Source organism: Haemaphysalis longicornis, unplaced genomic scaffold (assembly GCF_048455015.1).
Source record: "Haemaphysalis longicornis isolate Haplotype H1 unplaced genomic scaffold, Haemaphysalis longicornis Haplotype H1 scaffold_12, whole genome shotgun sequence".
NCBI lineage: Eukaryota > Metazoa > Arthropoda > Arachnida > Ixodida > Ixodidae > Haemaphysalis > Haemaphysalis longicornis.
Window position 1 is genome coordinate 180,161 of NW_027526225.1, and position 24,038 is coordinate 204,198.

A 24,038-nucleotide genomic window follows, 5' to 3' on the forward strand; every position below is an offset into this window, starting at 1 on the left:
CTTGCAATTGTATTCCTCTTGGTGCGTGATGCAGTACCCCAAACGAGATGACAATATCTAAAGGGAAATTGAAATAATGATTCATATATCTGCTTCTTGGTATTGACTGGATGGATGCCATGGCACTGAGAAAGAGCTCCTACTGCTTTTGACAAAATTAGGGATACGCGATTCGTTTGCTCCAATCATCGAAGGTGCTCATCAAATATAACACGCACCGTTTTATGGTGTCTAACGACCTTAAAAATATTATTACCAAGATTAATAAATAAATTTGTTCGTACACGCCCATTTATTGGGCAGAAAAGGACCGCTTTCTACTTCATCGCATTTATTTTGAGATAAGCTCGCGTTAGACCAATTTGAGAGGCAATGTAGGGTATCATTAGCTGTCGGAATTGTTTCTGTAGTTGTAGGACCAGAGATAAATAGGGAGGCATCGTCAGCGTAAATTACAAATTGCGCTTCTTGGGAAATCGTTGCCAGGTAATTAATGTAAACATTGAAAAGAAGATGTTTCAATATGCTTCCCTGAGGGGCGCCTTATTTAGGTAAAGTTTGTATGAAGAAAAACCACCAATATGCACTATTTTGACGGTCTTTAAAATATGATTTGAAGGTTAGGAGCGTCCTGCCTCTCAATCCGTACTTGTTTAATTTATTCAAGAGAATATCCTTTCAATTCATTTTCCCGCACAGCGATTGGTGGTGTCACGGATCTTGAATATTAAAGGAGCCATGAAGAGAAAACACAAGTTTGGTTCATTCAAAAGATTGCCTCGTTAGAATCATACTGACACCACTTTTAACGTAAACTTCGCTCAAACAAGCTACATAATTAGGAAAAAAGGGAATGACCATGCGACCCACTAGCTCATTTCCCGCAACAGAACCTATGATGTCATACAAGACAGCTCTGCGATTGGCGGAGGGCGGAAAAAGCAAACGCAAATTAGACAAGTATTATAAGCTTGCCGAAAGAGCTATTTGCGCTTGAATTTAGGGCGCATTCTTTTGAAAGCCCTAAGAATGGTAGGACAAACAGTGGAAGTTACGAAAGCACACGTAAATATAGAAGTACCGATGCGTACTGCTGTTGGTACTGCGTGAACTATGCTTGGTTTAGCTGCAGAGGACTGTAGGGCTTTGGGGTAGTTTTAGATGACACTGGCCTATTGACGCAAGAAACGGTGTCTGGCGTGACCATATTTGTCGAGCGAGCAATCTGTTTCACGAAACGATTGTTTCCTCCCTGAACAAAAACAAGCCCGGTTCAAATACGGTCAAAAACAAACCAAAGGCAAAAAACGGCTTGACACCAGTGGCGCCAACCAATTTTGACCACAGCGCCCCACACTGCGCCTGAAAAAGCCCTACATCGCACTACACAATATTGTTGGTGGCCCTACGATCGCCCTAGGCTAAAAAATGACTCGTGACAAATATGTCGATGTACCTGTGAATTTTATGTGTCTTTTAGGTATGTTTTGTCATTTTTATTCGTCTATACTAGTGCTTTTACGGCGCACCTTCTTATGTTTCGGTTTTACAATGCAGCGGTCGCCGAAAAATCTGGTCAAAACCGAACTTTTAACAGCAGAGCTGTTTACGCTTTTAGTTCCGACGTCCAGCATTACCAGCAAAAAAGATACAAATACTACCGAGCGCATATATGAGCGTTCGCCTCGTGGGGTGCGCCCGGCGTCGGCCATCTCGACCATCGAGAACACTCTGCCCAACGTTGGTGGTATGATCTCCCGCGTGCAGTTACCTGGCCAGTTCAGCGGCGTTCGCGCCTGAAATGGGGCGCGCGGAAGCCGAGTTCGCGCTGCAGACGCTGAGTTCACGAAGCCGGTTGCCGCGGGTTCTTGCGGGTGCTAACGCGGTTCGCTGTGGGAGAGATGTGAAAACCGGCGGACAAAACGACCCGGGCCTGCCAGTCACGGAGAACTTTCAGCGGCAAGTTCGCAAATCCAAGTGAGCTGCAACAGCCGGGTCTGCGACGAAGGGAGAAGGGCTGCCAGCTCTGCTGTTTCTCCAGACTCGCCCCACTAGGGCTAGCTGCGGCATTCTTTTTTGTCTCCAGAGCTAGACTTTTGTGTGTTCCTGGAATTAAGTTTGGTCATTTGTGTGGTACAGACACGTGCACCTTGAGGGGCTTCGGGAGCGACGTTTTTACCGGTGTTTGTAACGTCTAAGGACGCTCACATCACCTGTTGTACCCCATTTATGCGCGTGGGGGAGGAGGAGGCGGGGGAGGTTGCTTGTATACGCAGCCAGGCTTCAAGCGCTCGTCGATGCAGAACCATTTTCATAAAATGGTCACTAGAAAACAGCTGTATCACCTTTTTTTTAATAAAAACTGCCACAAAACACTATACAGTAATCCCTCGTTATAACGAAATCGCTTTACTCGAAATATCGCTTTATTCGTAATTTCTTCTGGTCCCAACCCAAACGCATGCATTTTAGGCCGAATTACTCGAAGCGCACGAAGAGCTGGACCCGCTTAGGGCGAAGTTGCGAGCCGAGGCGTCGCCGAGCGGCGGCGACCCAGCGGCGAGACAGGCGGTCAGTATGGCGTTAACAAGTTGGTGTTTCCCCGGCGATTTTCTCGAGCCGGTCATGCTCGAATTGCGACATCGGACTTTAGACGAATGGTACAAATGCGTGGTAGGGTGATTGAAATTTGTTCGTACACATTCGTCAATGGCGTGGACGCGACGGTGCGGGAACACTGACACTCGAAGCGTAGAATTAGAAGTGTCGTCGACAGCGAGGCGCCGAAAAACTTTTGTTTTGCAAACTTCACGGCTGCACATGTCTGGAAAAAATCGCCCAGCGATGATTGAAAACCCAAGTGCAAAACCGGAAAGTTTTCAATATTGCGCTGTGTACCTCCAATGAGCCGCCGGTTAATTGTTTTTTGAGCTCAACAAACACAACCTCAGATTCGAACAGCGGAATTTGCGGCGCTTTCCAGCGTGAAACTCTCGTAGCGTTCCATGACGCCCCCATCCCCCCTGTAAAATAGGTCACTGCCTTCCCCTTACCATTCGCTCTGCAGTCTGCGAGGCGTTCGGAAACGCCAGTCACTGCTTGGTCAAATTGGAGCGGCGATTGGTCGCGCCCGGCAAGAACATGAAAAATGAAAACTCGCAGACTTTTTTGCACCTGAATAAAGTTTTGCTTCACAGAATACATTGTGTTTTGATTCATCGCACCTGTGGCGTAATTAAAGCTCAACTACTTTAGTTTTATCGAGTGGTACCTTATATCCAAATACCACTTATAACGACATTTTTCGCCGTCCTGCTGACTTCGCTATAACGAGGGATTACTGTATATTACTACTAGCCGCTAAGACGTCCCGTGCTCCGAGTTTCATTAATTTTCGTTACTTAGTTCACGGTGAAGATTTAAATTTTGGGAAATCGCCGTCTGCTGTCAGTACATCTGCTCCTACGGGAAAAAATAATGTGCATCCCCATGTTTGTCCGCTACAATTAAACTAGAACTCCTTAGAAGTTTCATTCGGCTATATATTTCTATCCCATGTTAACGATGGCCCGTACTGTCATAACACATGCGAGATTCAGAAGTCGCTGAGCGTAGATTTGTCTCCGTGGAGTTTAGGTGTTATACCTTCATTTGTCCCTCTTTCTGGAGGAAATCTTTGGCTGAAATACCATAACTGCGAAACGGTAATCTCTGCCTTTCACTTACAGCAAAAAGCTATGAAGTCGACCTAGACGGTGAGATAATGCATACCCTCAATACCGTATACACTGGCTGGGGAGATACACTGAAAAATGTCTACTATGTACGAACCGACGAAGACACTGGGTGGCCCAAACATTAGTGAGTATATATTCAATCAATACGACTGAGGGTGTCTTCTAAACTTCTCCGCGTACACGCATTGCCATATTTCGATCGTCGTAACGGGCTCGTAGTTGACTCAAGAACTGTAAATGGAGTTTAAGACACCCGCCCAAACTGTGCGCAGAAGGCGTATGTGCTTGGTTTCGAACTAAATTTGATTTATCATGCGAGTAAGGCTGAGGACCTATTTATCGTACAGGCATGGGGGAGCTGTGAGGGGAAAGGCTCGCGCGGGCAGAGGTCACGCGTGAGCGGTTAAACTTTCGTATTACGCCTTTTTGGCGGTAACTGCCATAATGGCGTTTTAGGGAACACAGTTTTCGTATACGACGTCTCCCTCGACGGGGGAGCAACAAAGGGAGGGCTGTCCGTGGGTAGTCTTCCTGCATATTTACCGCACACGTCAACAATGTTATGCCTGTTAGAGGCAATTACACTTGTGGCCACGACGGCGCAGGATCCCTTTGTTGGCCCTGAAAATCATACCCCCTGGCGTGTTTCCTTTCGCCTTCTGATTGATTGTAGGGTTTAACGCGCCGACGCAACGCTGGCGATGAGGCGCGCCGTAGTGGAGGGCTCCGGATTAATTTTGACCTCCTGGGGATCTTTAACGTGCGCCGAAATCTCGTACACACGGGCGTTTTTGCTTTCTTTTCTCCTTCTACCACAGCATCTGAGAGAGGAGGTGACCTTGAGGAAAGCGATGGGGCAGCGTTTGATCACGCCATTGGTTTATCGGAGAGGTCAAAACTGACCGATACAATCTACAGCGCTGCACACGATGGACACGAAGTGAAAAATTCGCCAGAAATTCTTACGAGCACCGGACTTGGCAGCAGTTACTCAAACCGGCGAACCTCCTTCACAATCAGCGCGAAAAACATTCTGTCTAGAGCGCACCTGCCTAACAGTCGATCGCTAAGAAGGAATATCCATCGCGCAAGAGTGAAGGGTTTGCTCTCCGATAACTTAACCCTCGAACCTCCAACAAGGTTTGGCCGGCACAGCCGCGACAGGACTTGGAAATGTAGCGAACAACGCTAACGAAGACACCATCAAATGGAGAAGCACCAGCGGCGCTGCATCCGACTTCCCTCCAGGCGCTTGGCGGACCTGCAGTCAAGACACCTTCGACCCACTGCCAAGGGTGTACAGTACACCGTTATCCAGTACCCTCCATCTCCCTGATGTGTGGGAGAACCTGATGATGACCTCCGGCTTTGAAGTTCCGCCATTCCTGGTGTCCATGGCTGAGCCAGCACTGTCGTCACATGGTCTCCTGGACTGAGGGACAACTCCCACATCACCAGCCTTAAAATAAAGTTTCAACAACAAAAGCAACACCAGCGAACAATAATGTCGGCTCTGGGCGAGCAAAGATGACGAAGTCAACGCCGGATTTGAGAGATTTCTTGCGTTTCATGGCGGGTGGCATGGCTCAGGTGTTAACGCGCCGACGGCTTCCTAGCTAAGTAGGATGGCGGCTTTACGAGAACGGGAAGCATTCGGAAGGAAACGAATGCAGCTCCTGCTTAGGATGCGAGAGCTGGAACTGGAATCGCAGAAGATCGGTTTGTGAGTGACAGAACTCAAGTATTCCCGTGTTTTGCCCCCAGACAACGATGGTCTGTACGCTCCTGCAATCGATTGGTCACGGGGGCAGGGGGGTCAATGAGACGGCAGAACAAACTACACCTGTATCCATAAGTTTGGCTAAGCCTGCGTTTCCCTCAGCAGGAAAAAGCGAGCATACGAGGGGGATGGAATGCAAGGGGCACACGTCTCACGTGGACAAGTCAAACCACGTGCGGAAGTTGGAATTGATCGCGGGGTTGTCAGGCCCGTCGTTCCGATTCCTGATTATATCCTGCCTAGCGATATTCTGCACAAGGAGGAGCTTGTTGCCAGAGGGCGCTGCCATGAGGTGCCTCATAGAGTTCCTGTATTAGCTCCGCTAGGGGTACCGAGTGGCGCGTTAATCCACCATCTTGAGTCGCAAAATCACGCGGGAAAGCCACCCTTCACGCATATAGGAGCCGACGCACCGGTTCCAGCGCCGGGGCAGAGTTATAGTGCCTAGAATATACTTGGCGCATGCGGGTATTGCCGGCGGCACCATTCGCTGCGCGGAGCCACTGCAACTGCTTTGCGAACCAATGGAAAAGAAGTTCCGTGCGCAGCACAGAAGCCGGCTTTCCTGTCACGGTAGAACCGGCGGTGCGGGGTCTCGTGGAAATCAGACGCGCAACTCTGGCGAAGTATATACGGAAACTCTAGTGCCTAATAGCGAGTGGGACTGTGTTCTAGCTAGTAACAAGCTGAAAAGTAAACCATAGGTTAAATACATAACCAAGGCGATGAACAATTTTACAACATCATGAGGTGTACCGTTTAGAGACATGATAACACATCAGTAGTACAGACGGGATGTATGTCACTAGATTACTCATATGCATTTCATATGTTGGTGCTGTGGGAGAACAAGAGATGCAAATACATGGGCGTCAAAGAAGGAAGCGCGTTTTCGCGCAAAAGAAACGACGTTCCAAACCCAAGACAAAATATGAAAAATGAGAACAGTGTTATAAGTAAATCCGTGTAACTACAGAAAGTCAGTACAGAAATCTCATAAGGAGGGGACGGCTATACTACTATAGAGTCGAGTTTGTTTGTTAGTGTGAAATGTAAAGCCTATCATTCGGGTGTAGTAGTTTTCTTCTTAGGCAGGGTACGTGCCAGCATTCCGGTGACCGTGTGTTGTAAACCGTGACATTTGCTTTCAGATTTGACAGAGGAAAAAAAAATTAGTGCAATTTTTTTATCCTTGGAATACGCAGAGACTAATCGGTAGTTGAGCAGATTATGTATCTTCACCAGGGACAGTTCAACGAACAACGGTTAAGACTATGAGTGGTATAGCATGTTAGAAATTATACACACGCATTTTTCTCCCCAGAGTAAAAGCGTAGTTCATGTTTGTAGCGCAAGTGGTTCCTCAGATACAGGAGCAAAAAAAAAGTGTCACTTAAAACGGGAGCGTCATAAATCAGAACTTTCACACTACGTAGTAGATACATGACTGAGTACATAAGTACGACTGTTTTAGAATGTTGGCTTTCCTGCAGTGCATTTTGGTTTTACGATCTACGGCGCAAGTCAGGCATAGACAGCTTCTCCTCAAAAAGATCAGTGTTTTGTCCTGTCCTTCCTTTCATGAGTCCTTTCATGAGGCCTACGGGCGCTGTTAACCACTTCAACGCCTCTGACCTGTGAGTTGTAGAGGTGGCGAGCGTATCAAGCCATCGTCTGCACTTTTCTCTTGGCACCACAAGTTTTTTGTCACCTCTATACTAAGAAACTGAAATGAAGAGATTGATTGATTGATTGATTGATTGATTGATTGATTGATTGATTGATTGATTGATTGATTGATTGATTGATACGTACTTATGGAGAACCTTGACTTTCAGCCGAAGATACCTTTTTTTTAATTGGAAAATTTGCTTTGCAGTATAGTACGGTGGAGGCGGGGATGGCTAAATGTACTAGGACAAGTCGCTCTCAGCCTTTAAGTCTAAAGCGTGAACCGCATGGAGCGTTTTCTGCTCGCAAAAACGCACCGCTCACGCCACAGGCGCGCTGAACGCTGCCGCGGAACCACCTGCACGCTGCGCGCGGCCGGCGGCAGCAGCATGGCGGCGGCCTCGGCCGCGAAGTGGTGTCGGGAGCTCGAGCGACCGCTCCTAAGCGCTCTCTAAAATGCCGCTCAAGGAACGCACGAAGTTGCTTGTGGGGTAAAGGAGCTTATAATGTGGGCGAAAACGGTACTATAAAACATCATCCGCGCCGCTAGTGAAAGCGTCCATTCAATATCTGCCGGAGTGGTAAGCCTAAACATCCCCGGCGGAGCCAGCCGGCTGTCTCGAGCGCTTCGAAACCGCCGCCATGAGGCGCGCGCCTCCCCATTGGCGCAAGTTGCCAGGCTCCTCCCACTGACGCGCGATGCGCGTCATGTTCTGAGCGAGCCAGAAGCGCCGCGTGCGCGGAATCGTGTTATCTCTTTATCACCCCCTTTTTCCTCTCTAATCTTTATATCCCCGTCCTCCCCCTCCCCACCGCACTCGGTTGTATGCAGGTGAGCCCACAGTTGGGCTCAATAATATCCCCAGTGCACTTCCTTTCCTTTTCACCCGAACCACATAGTAGTAGTAGCGCGGAATCGTCGACGCGGGCGTCGAAAAATCGCACGCGCAACGCCGACGCGCCCGAATCGCGTGCAAAAACGCGCCATGGCGTTCACGCTTAAGAGGCTGCTGCGATATGGCCCAAGGAGCCAGCGTTTGTAGTCGGGAGGTCGGCATGGATAGACTCCCACACTGTATAACTGCTGGTGTCGAGAGTGCTGCAGACCATGGCAAATCTACATAAGATAGTGGAGATCTGCTGTCGATGCCGATGTGGAGCAATATGGGCAAGCAGGGCCAAATGGGGCCCGTTGATTCGTTGGCCAGGTGTGTTCCTCTCACCCAAAATACCCTGTGGTGGGAAGCAACATCCTCTTGTTCATCCTCGTGCACGTGCAGTCTTACAGGGTTACTACAGTATTGTGTGATTTAGTCCGGTCTGGGCAAAGGGGACGCCCACTGGAGAAGTCTTGACGTTCGGCGCAACGTGGCGCTTTCTCTTATCCGTGAGTCGCCGGGGGGGGACAATAAAGAGTGTTAGCATAGCGGCTAGCGTCCGCTAACGCTACGGCGGCGGGTGGCGGGGCCCGACTGGGCAGTTACAAATCCGTTCCGCAGGGACGGTCGCCCGCCTCGCGGAGCCAGAGCATTAGTTGCGGCAAGGGACGACTGGCTTTTGTATGCAAATGTAATGCAAATGCAATAATGCGTCATGCTACCAGTGAAAGGGATTGAAACTGCTGTTGTAAACTGAATTCCGGAGATCTAGGCTTCCTGATTTGTTTCTATTGATGATTTTAGTGAAGACTCAAAGCCATAGTCTGGAAAGATCGAGCTTGCTACAAGCCACGGCGTACAAGTTCATTGTCATCCATGCGGCCGTTCTGAGATTCCCGATGGGTCGCCGCTTTTTTGGCGTAATAATAAAAACTTATTGCCGTTGCCATGCTATACATTGAACGTTGGGGAACCGAACTACAGCATACCACTCTTTTCTGCGCCCATCGTGCGCACATACGGCGAGAGAAAGGCTCGAAGCGCTCCCACAGTGTTCATTCTCCCGGGCCGCTCAACGGAGCATCCACACTAGCAGCGCGACGCTGTCGCCACCTACATGTCGATCTCGCGGCGAATTGCTGCGGCGGTGGCCTCCTCGCCTTCCTCCACCAAGTGGCGACACGGGGTCCCTGCACGTGTCCGTTACCTCCTCGCCTATCCCTCACCTACCGCCAATCTCTTCCCGCCATCGGGCCGTGGCTCTGTGCCGGGTGCTTCGTCAGGTGGCGACGCGGGTCCCGCGCACGTCTCCGTTCCCCCGTCGCCTACCTCTCGCCAGAAGGGTTCCAAGCTGGGTAGTTGGAAAGGTATATTCTTGAATGAAAGCAGGGCGAACTTAAACAAAGACAAAGGAAGTGGAACACAAGTTGTATCAACATGTGTTTGAGAAAGCATGAATTGTCATTACAGGGACCCCCGTAATCCCATCTTTCTTAAAGTTGCTCTAAGTTGCGCGGATGTAAACCTAATTTTCCCGCCACTCACATTCTATCAAGTTAGGCACCGTGAACAAACGGCCCGAGAAAGTATGGAAGCGTTCCACGTAGCAGAAGGATGTAGACAAGTGTGTCAGCCAAGCAAGCGTGTCTTCATCCCGAACAGACTGCATATCTGCGTGGGCCTTGACTGTAGCCGTTGTCTATCTAGTTGCCTTATCACCGTTCCTTTTGTGAACTTGTTTTGCTCTTGCGCAGTGTTTTTCATTGTTTTGTGTTAACTGTTTATATTCACCCTTCTTATAATAAAGCTTAGTTTTTAGACCACTGGCTGTCCTAGCTGCTCCGTGCCGGGCGCTTGCTGAGGGTGTGTGGTTTGACCTCTGGCTCTCAAGGTGAAAACTGGTCACCACGCGAAGAGCGCCCGAGGTAGCGTACTGCGTCCTTCACTAGAAATAAAAAGGTAGCGTAGCTTTCGAATATTGTAAGGACGCAGATTGTAGGTGGTCTATGCAGAAGAGTGACTGAGTTGGTGTTGGGTGAAGTAAAAAAAGGCAGGGGATGAAGGTAGCGCAGTTTCACATTTAAAGATGGATGGTAGCCAAAGTGCTGATCGCAGAGTAAGGGTAGTACGCATAGCCTGGCCGCCTGCAAATCAAAATTGAATGCGGAATGAAATGATCCCTTTGTCGTGGAATATTGGACCTGCAGGCTCATTTAAACGCGGCACTTTTCAGAAGTGCTGCATTATTATTTTAAAACACTATCACTTCTTTCTTCCAGCCCCTCAATGAAGATCCGCCATGTAACAGTCGAATACAAAAGTAGCACAAGAATCGAGACCAAATCTGTGACAGCACTCGACCAAGTGTACGAAAACCACCAACGCCACAATCCACTAAAGGTCAAGCTACAGCGCAGTGTGGAAGTATCCCGCACTACGTCAACACAGATTCTCCGAGGAGTGCGGACGACGCTCAAAATAGATGCGTCGCTGTCTTTTCCCAGCCTCGGTGGGTCCGGCTCCAGCGTAGGGGGAAAAGCTGGCGGGGCAGTAAGTCTCGCCCTGGACATGCGTGAGAGAACAACTATAACCAACACTACCAAGGAGACCTTCACCATCAACCAGGAGATCACCGTCAAACCGCGAACGTCTACGCACGTTCTTTGGGTCATCTTCGAGCAGACCATGGTGGGCGCAAGTGTTGTTGCAACGAGTGTTGGACTATAATTGGTATTTTAACGTTCGCCATGCTCAACGCACAGGAACACTGCACAAAGCAGGGACGCGCAGCACTGTGTATGCGCATCTTCCTTATGTCTTGTGCGCTGTACATGGTGAAGAGTGTTTTATTGCTTGATTTTAACAGCGACGCTGTTTAGGCTTTATCTGTCCGTCGCACCAAAAAACCTCGAAGTGTGAGGTGAAGTGGCGACGAGGAAAGGCGCCAACAAGCAAGTGTTGGAAACGCGGGACTCAAGAGAAAAAATGGGGTTAGGGAGGTCCCCAAAATTGAGCCTGGGTGCTTCCCGCCGTGAAACCCGCAACATAACCACTGGGCCACCCCAGACACCGCCGGAACACGGGATTAGCAACCGCGGGAAAAAACAACATGTGCAGACAATTGCTTGTATTCACTAGCGAGGCGCGCATGCAGGCAACTGTGTGAGTGCGCCGTCACTATTTACGTCGGGCTCCGCGGGATGGCGGTACTTGTCCATGCTAAGCGCATGACTGTGTTGCACGTTAACAAACTCTGCCTCAACGAACCCAAAAAATTGCTTCGAGTCCAATGTGAGTGGGATTAATAACATCTATGTTGACACCACCGTTGAGAATCGGGCGCAGTGGCCCAAGCCGCGCCATGTCCGTGGCGCATCGGCCATTTCTGTGGCCGTTTCCAGTGTTGCCAAGCGAAGAAATTGACAGCTAAACTTTTCAACGAATACCACTTATAGGGTGGTAAAAAAATTAGCCGTGGCTTTTCTCGGCTATGCCAGGATATACGTAGCGTGAGCTAAGGTTCAGCTGGTTATTCTTAGGTTACCTTGTTGTCTAGGGGTAGCTGATTACCATGTTTACTGCTGCTAAAACAATTTCCAATCCAATCCAATCCAATTTAATGAAATTCAATGCAATCCAATCCAATCCAGTCCTGGCGGTGGCGGCTCCGGCGCGTTAGCTGTGCGCCGTGAGACGTCACTGCTCCTCGCGCATGCGCAGCACGGCGCTCGAAGAGCCACGCGAAAGTGCTCAACCTCGGCCAGTGTAGCTCACGCTACAAAAGGTTGTGTGGCACGCACTTCACAACAGCTGCAAGGGGAAAAAAGGCCATGTAAAAATTTTTACATCTATTGGAACCAAACGGGTAAACTTTGAAGCGTAAAATAATAAATAGACCTTACAACGAATTTAGGCGCCCATAGCGTGCGAAAACCATTCCATCTTGCCTTCCCGGGCCGCATCATTACGATACGGGAAGGCGAATACACGCATGTGTTTGGAGGTTGGAAATCAACAATAAAAGAACGAGAAAACCAATAAGCTGATTTCCCAAACTAAGCACAACAGAAAACAATTAAAAGACCGCGCCCGTATAAAACAAGAAGAGACGAACCTCTAGAAAAAAATTCCCCACATCTTTCCGCGGGGGGAAACCATGGGGTGATGCGACGCATCTGGGCGGTGCTTGTTACGGTTGCGCCGACCATCGCGGTAGCAGACTTGTTAGTCTCCATTCAAATCATCGGTGGTCATCGGATGTCATCGGAGCGGCGGCGGTGGAGCGACTGAGCGGAGCGGCACAGTTATCACGTTTATATGTACCGCGCGTTAACGATGAGGGGAATGAGAGAGAGTAGCGCATGCGCATGTGTTAACCGAGCGCTAACGCGCGCTGACGCACCGCTGGCATGGCGAGGGGAGCGAGCGCTAACGCAAGATGGCGCTGCGGTGAGAGCGCGTTACCGCGCAGCTGGCGTGGCGAGGAGAATGGGGGAGAGGCGTGCGGATGGACGCCGGATGCATCCATGGAGGGGCAAGGCGAGTTAAAGAGATGCGTCGCATCTAAAACGCGTCCCGTGGTCGGAAGGTAACCTGGATCCCTCGCGTTATGAAACCGGCTTATATGCGCCCTCCACTCGACAATATACGTGGATGACATTACACTTTGGGTCACGCAAGGCAGCGACGCCCACATAGAGGCCACACTCTCAGCAGGGGCTGCCACAGTCTCCCGTCTTGCTGCACAAGCAGGCTTGACTTGCTCGGCTTCTAAATCAGCACTCCTACTCCTTCCTCCACCTAGAATTAGACCCACTCCCCTGACCACCATTCAGGTAATGCTGGACGGACAACCAATCCCCCGGGTCTCCCAGCTTCGCCATCTCGGCATGCATCTCCAAGCCAACAGGAGCAGCACAGACACCATATATCTTTTGCGCACTCACACCATCCAGACTATTAGTCTCATTAAACGTATCACGTCTAGGAAACATGGGCTAACGGAATTAGAACGGCTGCGAATTGTGCAGTGCTTCCTGGTGAGCCGTTTTTGCTATCACGTCCCGTACGCACAGCTCACCCCCTCTCAACGTACCTCCCTCGATGCCTTACTTCGGAGAGCCTATCGCTCCGTGCTGCTCCTGCCCCCCACGCACCCACCCAACGACTCCTCGCGCTTGGTATACATAATACCATAGACGAACTAATCGAAGCCCATCGCCTGGCCCAGCTTACGCGCCTTTCCCAGACCCCGGCTGGTCGGCAGATCCTCGATCGAAATCATGCCAATCCCCCGCTTATACTAGACCCACCAGTTCACATCCCCCGGCTTCTCCGCGGGCGTCTCCACATTAAGCCGATCCCGCGAAATATGCATCCAGCTTACCACCGCGGACGCCGTCTAGCCCGAGCCCAAGCACACCTCTCCCGCTACCCTCCCTCTGAGCATACTCTCTACGTAGACGCAGCGGCCTACCCCACCCATCCTGCCCTCGCACTCGCTGTAGTAGGCGCTTCTCCAACAATCCCTCAGGCTTCAGCTACAGTCGCCACCACCTCCTCGGTAACTGCGGAAGAGGCAGCCATTGCCCTTGTCCTAACTCAATTACCTACGCCCCAGATCATTTTATCTGACTCCCAAACTGCCATACGAAATTACACAAAGGGCGTCATTTCCACAGCTGCCCTCAAAATTCTTCTTCAGAATCCCCCTGCCCACCCCGTGATGCTGCTGTGGACTCCGGCCCACACAGGCGTAGGTTGTAATGAGACGGCACACCAACACGCCCGAGCATTGATATCCCGGGCGCCCGTTTCTTTTACGCCTATGGCATCCCCGAAATGTCCCACGCGTACCTACTTACGTACAGGGACAGAACTCAACATTACCGCCTCCTCCGCAGGAACCTACCTCCCCCGCACACTTCACTTACTCCGCCGGCAGCGCACATGTGGCGGCTCTTACAAACCCACACTTTCCCACACCGCACTCGCCTTGTGCACACTCACCCACACCAATTCACCTCCCCTCACTGCCCCTTATGTGGCGCGCTGGACACTCTCGTCCACTCGCTCTGTGAGTGTCCGCGCGACCCCTTCCGCCCTTTCCCCTCTTCTCACTGGGAGCAGGCTCTGGGGAGCTCTGGCCTCGCAACGCAAGAAGCCGTCACGGACAGAGCCTTGGACGTCGCGGGGGCCCTTTGGGCCTCCGCCACCCCCCTACCCTGAACCCAGTGTAAAATAAAGTGGCACTAGTACTACTACTACTACTACTACTACTATGCGATTGCGTTCGTGGCGCGATCACCTCCGTGCTCTTCTCCTCGCCATTTCACGTGCGTTCGCGCCTAAAGGGGGGAGCCCAGACGCCGAGTTCGCGAAGCCGGTTTCCGCGGGTTCTAGGTCGTGCTAACGCAGTAAACTTCGGGAGAGATGTAAAATGCTGCGTACTAAACGACACGGGCCTGCCAGTCATGGAGAACTAACAGAGGAAAGTTCGGAAATCCACGTGAGGTGCAGCAGCAGGTCTCCGACGAAGGGAAGGGGCCACCAGCTCTGCTGCAATTTTACGCTAACAAAGTCAACCATTTTATTCAGAAGTGTACTGGCTTCAAAAGGAGGAGCTTCGCAAATGAAATTTATTTTTGGTTATAAAAAAAGTTAGGCATAAGTTTTATTGTGTGCGATCACAACAAATGCTCACAGTTAATATTAAAATCTTACCTGTCTGTTTGTTTTCTTTCTTTCTGATTTCTTTTGAAGGCAGTCACCTGGCGCGCTACGATATATTTGGAAGGATACGTCCTGGCCTGGGTTCTAACAAGGAACATGCAGTGGCAACAGAGATTTGTCAGCGTCTGCGCTCTGGCGGACCCAAACCTCAACAATATCGAACGGGTCAACGACACTTCATGCAGGGTCACCGTCAGAGGATTCACAAGGGTCGAAGGTGGTTTTGAAAGCCGGGTTACCACTAAGGATCAGCGTGTCTAGCATGTGGAGTCAGAAGTTAAATTGGAATAAAAGTAGACAGTTGAACTGGATTTCAATCCGTTTTCTGAACTATCGATTCTCAGTTTTATAATATCTTCTTTTCTGGTTTCAAGATATTGCTGTAACCACTGTTTGGTAAATCATTTATTTGTTGATGGTTGAATTTGTAGCGCCACCATCATCATCTTCACTAGCGGCACGATCACCATCAGGAGTTTGGCCAGGTGGCATGGAGGACACGCGTCACTCGGCACCCGGCACACCTCTGGAACGGCACCCTCGTTCTACGCGCCTCGTCCTGTCCATGGCACAGCCAACGCAACCGGAATAAACGTGGGGCCGGCCGCACCGCCTCATCGGCCGCCTACAATTTGGTGACCCGGACAAGCGGCTTCGCCATGGCTCCACAACGCTGCTTCCCCTGCCACAACGCGGACGACGGCACGCGAAGAACGTTCTCCGCCCTCCCAGACCTTCCATCGCTGATCCCGTTTGATTCCATCTCAAGCCACGCTGCATGGTTCGTCATCTTGGAGAGCCATTTTTATGTAAATGACATCTGCTCCCCGGAAATCAGGTACCTCGTGACACTTCAGAAGCTACCTGCTGACCTCATTGAGCAGATCCAGCTGCCGACCCCAGGACCCGGTTACGTATGACGACTTGAAGGCCGCTGTCCTAAACCACTACGGTATAGGAACGCCTTTGTCCACACCACCACGCCTTCCAACGGCATCCGTGGATTACACGTCGCCGGCAGGTCCACCCTCGCCTGACCAACAAGCGCGAGCCCCGACTACGACTTGCGGCACTTCCGAATTGGAGTTTCACTTAGCCAACTCGACGCAACACCATGGCACAGTCCCACACGTTGTTGCGTCTGCTGCACAAACCCACCTGCCACAGCTCGCCTCGAACGCTTCTTCTACTCCAGGCGAGGGCTCCGGTGAGCGCCTGGGCTCCGTGACCATGCTATCTTTCCGAACCTCGTCGCCTGCTTCGCCAGCGTTGCACATGAAGTGCACCACGAGGTTGACGCAATGCCCAGCTCCACGGAAATCGCAGCCTGACTCAGGTGAATCGTACATTGTGGCCCTGTCCGCGGACACCAACAACACAGCCGCGGCCACGGCTCTACATCAGGTGCCCCAAGAGCGCCCCGTAAACCGCGGCGTGCAGGATGACCAGACCGCGGCCGCACAATCGCCCGACCAGACGCGCCGCCGACGTCGCCACCGACGCCCTAAGCAACAGTCGTCTAAGCAAGTTTCGTCGCTGGGGCTCCTTCAGTGCACGCCCCCAAGCCGTCAATGGCGCCTTGCCCAACGCCCTTGGCTCGTGTCCGGTCGACGGCGACTCAGGATTCGTGCAAATACTCGTCGGCGCTCCGGCACTCGGGTGTCTTGCTGTTGTCGCGCTCAGCAGACTGGTCGTACGAAGGACGCACCTCGAACCTCCGCAACAATGCTGCGCCCGAAACCGCGGTCGACAATTCCACGTCAAGGACGTCAACCTCGTCGAACCGGCTGCCGAACGACGATGTGCACGCGTCGCCAGAGCCTGCTTGTGCAGCGCCAATTCTCGAAGCATGGCCATTTCGCCTACACCATGGCCGCGCATCACGCCACTTTTTCTGCGGGGCGGCTACACCCTACACCAACTCGGCCCATCCTCCACTCCCAGCCCCGTCCACCAGAGGTTTCCCCACATCCCGGACGCTACCTCGCCGACGACCAGGACCGTGCCGTTATTCAACCCCTACCACTTGACCACTGACTGCCCACAGACTCTTCCTGACAACAGCCTTTTTTGTGTGCACATACTAACTTGCCCCGAGCTGTCGAAAAAAAGGAAATAAATACGTGCAACGCTGACAGCCAGCTCGGGGGGCGCACTCTTGTTTATTTTGCCCGAGGCTGCTGCCAAGAATAGCAGACGGGCAGCCCGCGCATGCGCAGATCGATACTGAAAAAGGTCCATACAAGGACTGACAAGAGTGAAATTTGGGGATTCAAGGGGGGGGGTGTCCAGAAAAACTAGGGGGGGTCTACACACCCCCTAGGGGGGGTGTAGGGAAATCACTGCGGCTGTGCGTGCTGGAACGGTTCGTTGGCCCCGAAGAGCCTCGAACCCGAAAATTCGTCTGCGCGACGGCGAGATGTCGAGCTCGGCCGGCGCTAGTTTCGTATGCATTGGCGCACACGCTTGCGAGTTCGTTCGGACCTTCAACCGTTTACTCCACCGTTCTTTGTCATAAAAAGAATGTGCAGTATGTTTCACGGGCATTTAGCTCGCTATGCAAGCTGTAAGCCCTGCCTAACATGCGTTTGCTTTTGCCGGCCTCCGCCAATCGCAGAGCATTCCCAAGTGACATCACAGGTTCTGTTGCGGAAAATGAGCTGGTGGGTCGCATGGTCATTTCCTTTTTTCCTAATTATGTAGCTTATTTGAGCGAAGTTTGCGTTATAAGTGGTGTCGTTATGGTTCTAACGAGGCAATCTTTCGAATGAACCAAACTTGTGTTTTCTCTTTATGGCTCCTTTAATACTGTTACACTACATGACAGGACGGCTTCACAATTGTGGGTGCTATGCGTTATCTTATGGGCGAATCTTCCCCGCCAGCAGCCTGGGCGATGAAAAGGGGAGCGAAGCGTTCTTTTTTTTGGGTGAAGGGGGGGGGGGGCGCAATAGAGGGTCGCACTCCACGCCCTCCGGTGAACCGCCGCCAGTCCTGCGAATAAACCCTACTTCGCCTCTTAGTCACCTGCTCATCCCCGTAGCAATATTTTATTACGGGATTGGGCTGTCGGCGTCTCCTGTCGTCATTGTATCATGTAGCCACGGTACTAAAACACCGGGACACTCAATTCCCAACGCCTCGCGCTAAAACGTAACGCGTAGTAAAAGAAAGGCGAATAATGAATAAAACTGGTTCAAAATGAACTAACACGATTTAAAGATTTCTGGGACGCCTCTTGACCGCTTCAGCAATCGCCAAGCACAAGCAGAAGCTGTTTGTAGACGGGTTATAATTTGTGTACACTCAAATACCCACCGGCTCTCGGCGCTAGCCCTCATCGGGTCAGGTGGTCGGTCCAAGCAAGAAAGGCATTATTACGTGGTTCAGGAGCCTCGCTGATCACCGAGGAATGAACACTCGTTCAAATGATGTGTTGGTCAACTTTCTGATGTGCGCTGGTGCTTTTGTTCTGTGGAGAAATCGTGGTGCTGCATGTCTTCGAGCCCGGCCGCAACGGGCAATGTTCCCACTGCTGTGGCGTGTCCGGTCGATTCTGATGAGTCATTTGGAGCATGAGTTGGCAGCTCTAGGGGAAGAAGCCTTCCTCTTGCGTTGGTCTACGCGCTTTATAGTGGTCAGGAGTAACATCCTGAGCGTTTCTCTAGTGCCGTACTGAGCTGAGTTAGTTTATGAGCTGTTTTTCTGAACACTGGTGAAGTTTGTGTGACTTGATTTGTAGTGGCTTGTTGACCACGCCAAAAATTTTGTGCAGTGTGTATAATGACCATGTTACATGCAGACTGATTGGATAATTTTCTGTTCTTAGGGCAGCGCTGTTATCACTAGTCGCTGCGCCCTGATATGTGGGTTATATAAATTCTCTTTACCCACCAACCAGGGCGACAATTTAGAACTATGTGCGTGTGCGCGCGAAGCACCCCGGAGGAGATGAGACACTTTTGTGCCTCCAGGGTAGCGACTGTCGTGTGAAATCTCCCAAGAGTGGATATAATTTTGTAAATAAATAGTCATTTCTTCTAGCGGGGCAATCCAGCCCTCTCGGTGCAACTTGGACGCTTCAGGAGGCGCTAACGCCTCCCCGTGTCTTTCCATGTCCATCCTGTATGCATGTGTCACGAATAAATATTTCCGCGGCGAGCCCTCAGGGCAAGGCGCGGGCATTGCACTGCGCTCGCGTTGACCCCTGCCACCACCCCAATCTCTGACACACGGGGCATGCAAATTGCTTAAATCCGGTTCAACGCGAGAGGGCGCCACCACGTCAGCAAGCGCGCGATTGATACTCCCACCGGCGCTTCTCCGGTGGCCAATCGGCGCGCGCCTTGTGACAATAGAGAGCCTTACAATCTTTGAATACACTTATGCACTACATGCTTCGCTCCTCCGCAGTTTTGACGTTAGCGGAGGTTTCCCGGTATTTTATTTTCTCTGAGAAGCTGCGGTCATACGCTTAAGAGTAGACGCATTTATGATCCAACTCCCTGTCGTTGTATGGGGTTGTGTTTTTGCCTCATTAGGAATTTCATTTGGTGTAATATACACCATAACTTGAAATGACCCGATGTTTTTGTCTATAATTTAGCGCACATGCAGTTCATAGCTATGCCGCCGCTAAAATGCTACACACTTAGCGCTCAATGGCCGCATATTATTCATGACTTGAGGGACGACTTATGGAGCCTTAATAACCAACGTCGTTAGGAAGGAATGAGAGCGAGAGAGACCGGTTAAAAGGCCGTCCAAGTGCCAAGCAACCGAGGAAGCACCCGGAATCCACCAGGCCACTTGTGGGAACCCCGCTGATCTTGCGAAACGCACACAGCCGTCCGCATGCCCTTTCCACAGCCAGACCGGAACAAAGGAATCCTCCCCAAAACGGGGAAGGAATGTCCCGTAATAAAGCGAATAAAATTCCCCGTCGCTCCCCATTTCTCGGCGGCAGTACGACGGCCTCATTCAGCGCCCCTCTCGCTCCAAATAGCAGTTCCGCGCCGCCGCGGGCCGCGACGCAGTTTAACTGAACGAACGAACGAACCGCGGGTGTCTCTGCAACCTCGCACCACTGTCGGTGCAACGGGCCGGACGTGTCGTCTGATCTCCCCACTTCCCTGCATTTCTCCCTGCCACACCGCCGCTTACCGTAGCTTTCAAGCTTCGATGCTGTTTATGTCATTTCCGTTTCCTTCCCCGCGTCGGACTGTTAGCCCTTCCCCTCTCACCCCATCGTTTTACCCTCACCGCCTCTTGGACGAGCCTACGGTCCCCTCTTTCCGTGAGAATCGTTTTCATCGCACAGAGAGGCTCGTGCGGTGCGCTCGCGTACATAGTTTTTCTCGCCTTAAACGAGCCGCACGCTCCGCCAACGGGAGCGGCACAGGGTGCGAAGGAAAGGGTAGGCAGGCGCGATATTGAAAAATTCCAGACGTGGCCGACACGACGCTCATTCGCCCCCTAGCGGGCGTGAAGTGGGCACGGGAAGATCAAAACAGAACTGCGCAGAGCCCGAGGGAAAATGGAAGGGGGTGGGAAGGCAGGAGAGATATACCGGTGCACGGACCGGTGGCTTCGTCTGCGCGTACCGTGTGTGTGTATGTGTGGATAAATATATCTAGGGACGTATGCGGCCGTTAGTTCGCGCGCTCCCCTCCGCGAGGCGCTGCAGGCGATGGTGTGAGGAGTCTGCTAGAGCCCTTTCGTCTGCAAGCGCGTTGGCGCCAGCCTGGCGCGCCAGGCGTAGGTTATGTGCGTTTGTTTGACAACGGCGCGTTCCTCGATGGAGGCATATTATTGGACCGAGCTTTCATTGCTTTGGAACTCACGGTCGTCGGGGCGATATTGGCTCGGCGATGGAACCTAAATCTGTGTTCTGCGGCCTCGTCTCCCGCGTCGTCAACGATGCGGCGTTTGCAGAAGCTGCGGCGATGCGTCCCATAACGTTGTTCTGAGGCCTCGGTGGCGTATGGCGTAGGTTGGCGCCGGTAGAAACTCTGGCAATCGCGCTGTGGGAAGTGGAGACATAATATTGCTTGTGAAATTGTTTTGTTTTTGACTATGTCTATTTCAACAACAAATCCTTACTCTCTAACCCAACTCTGTCATCAATTTTGTTCTTTTTTGCTTGCAGGATCATACCTGCCCGCTTAGTGCTGCAGCTGTTTAAAACGTCATGTGTTTCTCACACGCGATGTGAAAACATAGTAAAAACACTTCCGCAATTCAAAGCAACACCTTTTTTTAACACTAAAGTGTTTTATTGTCGGATACACAAAGATTTCGCTGATGGCATATCCGTCACGGAAATGACGCCAGTACAACGAAGCAAGCTGCCTGTAAAGGGTGCACCCCTGCACACAGGGTCGTGTTGCGGGGAATCAACCTTTACTACTAAAGAGTTCGTTATACTTATAGTTGTTCGTTTTCGGGTTTTATATTTTAACACGAACATGTGTTGTGCCGGGATACAAGATTCCACCGACGTCATATCCGTCACGGAAATGACGCCAGTACACCTTTACCGAAGCGACCCACCAGCAGGACTCCGCCAGCCAAGCACACCCATAAGACAGCCGCCGACCCGCAAATTATGCTCAGCTGCAGATTTCGCTGCACATGTCACTTTCGTGTTTTACCGATTCCTATGACAGAGGAATCAACCGCAGTTTTTTTCTGTTTCTCCCCGAGCGCTTACAGGGCATGTGGAGTAAGGCTTTCAGGTTGCTTGTTCACATGTTCAAGGTTTTAGCATTAGTATTTGTTTCGATTGAGCAACATTCGTTTCTCAAAAAACATTCTTCCGAATCAAAAATGGCGATTGGTATATTCGAACGTTTCTGTAGTTTTTGAGTATACCATATAGATAAACTGTTGACCATTGCGTTCATTTAGCACTTTGAGGCTAAATGAAGGTGATAGTCAAAGCATCGATTAAGTCAGATCGCGAAACTGGTGCTCACGCTGGTGTTTAAATTTAGCGCGCGGTAAGTCCCGCCAAAAGATGTGCCGCTAAGTTCTAGCTGTTTTAAATGTTCCTACACTGCAACAACTCCCACGTTATATTGACGTCTTCGGCAGCGAAAAGAGTGCTTTTACTCTTCACACCAGCATTAGGGACAGCCCGTGGGGACTGTTTAGGAGCAGGTTATGGGGGACCAGTTTGTAAAATGACAATATGACGTTTGTTAGGCGGAATTTGTACAGGAATTCATCTTCCGAGCTGCAGTTTCTAAACTTGAACCAAGGAATTACTGAAATATAATTCATTGCCGTAATGCATACGTATAATTTCACGCACAGAGTTCGCTATGCGGTGCTTTCAATAAGAATTTGAAAGCCATGCGAAGTAGTTGCCCACTGGGTGCCTATAAATTCAGCTGTAAAAATCTACTTGATGGTACGGAGTTCCGGAAGAGTACTTCGAAAATAAGCATTAATAAATGAAATAGCACTTGAACAAAGTTGATTGTTGTTGAAATCAAGAAACAAGGCCGAGCTAATTGTGCAGACATTTAATTCAAATGCAACAGAATGGAGAATTGAGCTGGTACGTCACGCAATGTCTGTCCTATCTTGTCACCAAAGCAAAACAATTCACTTGTAGTAATGCTGATGAGACGTCTTTATTGTGGCAATGAGCTACAACAGTTGTTACATTTGTAAAACAACTAGCGCAGCGGTGATAAGTGATGGTTAGGCTGGACAAAGCACTGGCTGTCTCTCGCCTATTCTGCGTCTTTTTTTATGGTTAAAGTCGTTATTACGATCGAAACGTCGCTCTGGAAGACGTTATTCCTATGTTTGTAGCCTGTGAAGAGGTTGGCTCATGGTCGCTGAGGCGGAGAAGAGGCGAGCCCCTATCCTCCTTCGTCGCTGACCGAGCACGTCATGTGCAGCAGCTTTAAGCGCGACTCCAAAGTTGGTAGCGCAGCAAGACGAGCCACTTCAGCAACGGACGTCAAAACAAAAAAAAAACAGGGGGCATAATCTCTGATCGTGTACGCAAAATGGCTTCCACCATTCCTTTACACGGAGCGCCACTTAACCAAGTAGTTGGCGTCAATTCGCGCCACAATATTCTTTCCCCAGAAGTCGCCCGTAGAGTAGTGCTCAGCTCACGTCGGAGGTCGTTGAACTGCTCGCTGCTGAACTGGAAAGCTATACTTGCAAAATGCCCAAAACAAACACAGAAACTCCTGTCTGTTTGCTGCTGTTCATAAAAGTGTGCCGCTCACTGCTTTGAAGGAATAAAAGTCACCCCAAAATATTTCCCCGCCCTCATCCCATCCCGCCCCAAACAATGCCCTTTTACAGGAGGCGCAAAACGTTCCCCGTGGCTCACGCTCCCTGTCTCATGCACGCATGCATACCCAGAGATCAGTGGAATTTCGGGAAAGTGGTGTTCGCCAAACATAGAAGACCGTCCGGGAGAACTTTTAGTTGCAAGCGCAAATCTCAGTATTGTTTACGAGCGGTTGGGTTCTTGGGGAGACGAGTAGGGGCCGGTAAAAATAAAATAAAAAAACACTATAGTATTGAACGGAATGCGTCTTCTCTCTTTTTTTTTTTTTCATTGCTTCTTTCTTGTCTGATACCACAAGTGGTGGGGCGTAGCTATTTATCACGCGAGCTTGCGACACGTGTTTGCGGCATTCATCAACATTACACATAAGCATTTTTCTGAGGTATGCTCATGCCTCGGCACTGCTTTTTTCTCTGTTTTCAACAAAAAACGCATCTTAAGAAGTTTCGCCGAAATTATCTTATATTTTGTTACCAATATAAGCAGTAATCCGAAGAGGAAAGCGCACAGAAAAAAGTGTCGAGAAAACACTGAATTGCGTAAGTAATGTAAACCACAGCATTCATTGCACGCATTTAGGACCATTACCGGGTGATTTCGTATTGCGTCTTGGTTTTCACATAAGCAATTCCGCAAGAACTTTACCATTCCCCCTGCTAAAGGAAGTTTAGAGAAGCACGAAAGCTTTCTCATTAAAAACTTCGTAAAAAGTGTGTCAAAACCTTCGCTAAAAGTGCGCCCAACCTCCGTTGAAATCACGTCTAATGGATTGTCAAACCATCAAAGCCCCAGATCCCAAACGCAGAAAAACCACAGGCGACGATTTCTGGCGCTCTGTGTAGACACTTCTACGAACGATCTAAATGTATACCGATACGTGGTTTATGAGATAAGGGTGTACTATTGTGCTCCTACTTCAT

At 50.5% G+C, this 24,038-nt stretch overlaps 1 protein-coding gene across 1 annotated transcript in view; it reads left to right on the forward strand.

Moving 5' to 3' along the window:
• Positions 1 to 15,067, forward strand: part of LOC144161826 (uncharacterized) — a 34,654-nt gene extending 19,587 nt beyond the window's left edge. The window contains exons 3-5 of the mRNA XM_077692420.1: positions 3,729 to 3,861; positions 10,346 to 10,754; positions 14,829 to 15,067. Coding sequence (XP_077548546.1) covers positions 3,729 to 3,861; positions 10,346 to 10,754; positions 14,829 to 15,059 — 773 coding nt within the window. The 3' untranslated portion in view covers positions 15,060 to 15,067. The remainder of the gene's footprint in view (positions 1 to 3,728; positions 3,862 to 10,345; positions 10,755 to 14,828) is intronic.
• Positions 15,068 to 24,038: the final 8,971 nt, after the last annotated feature.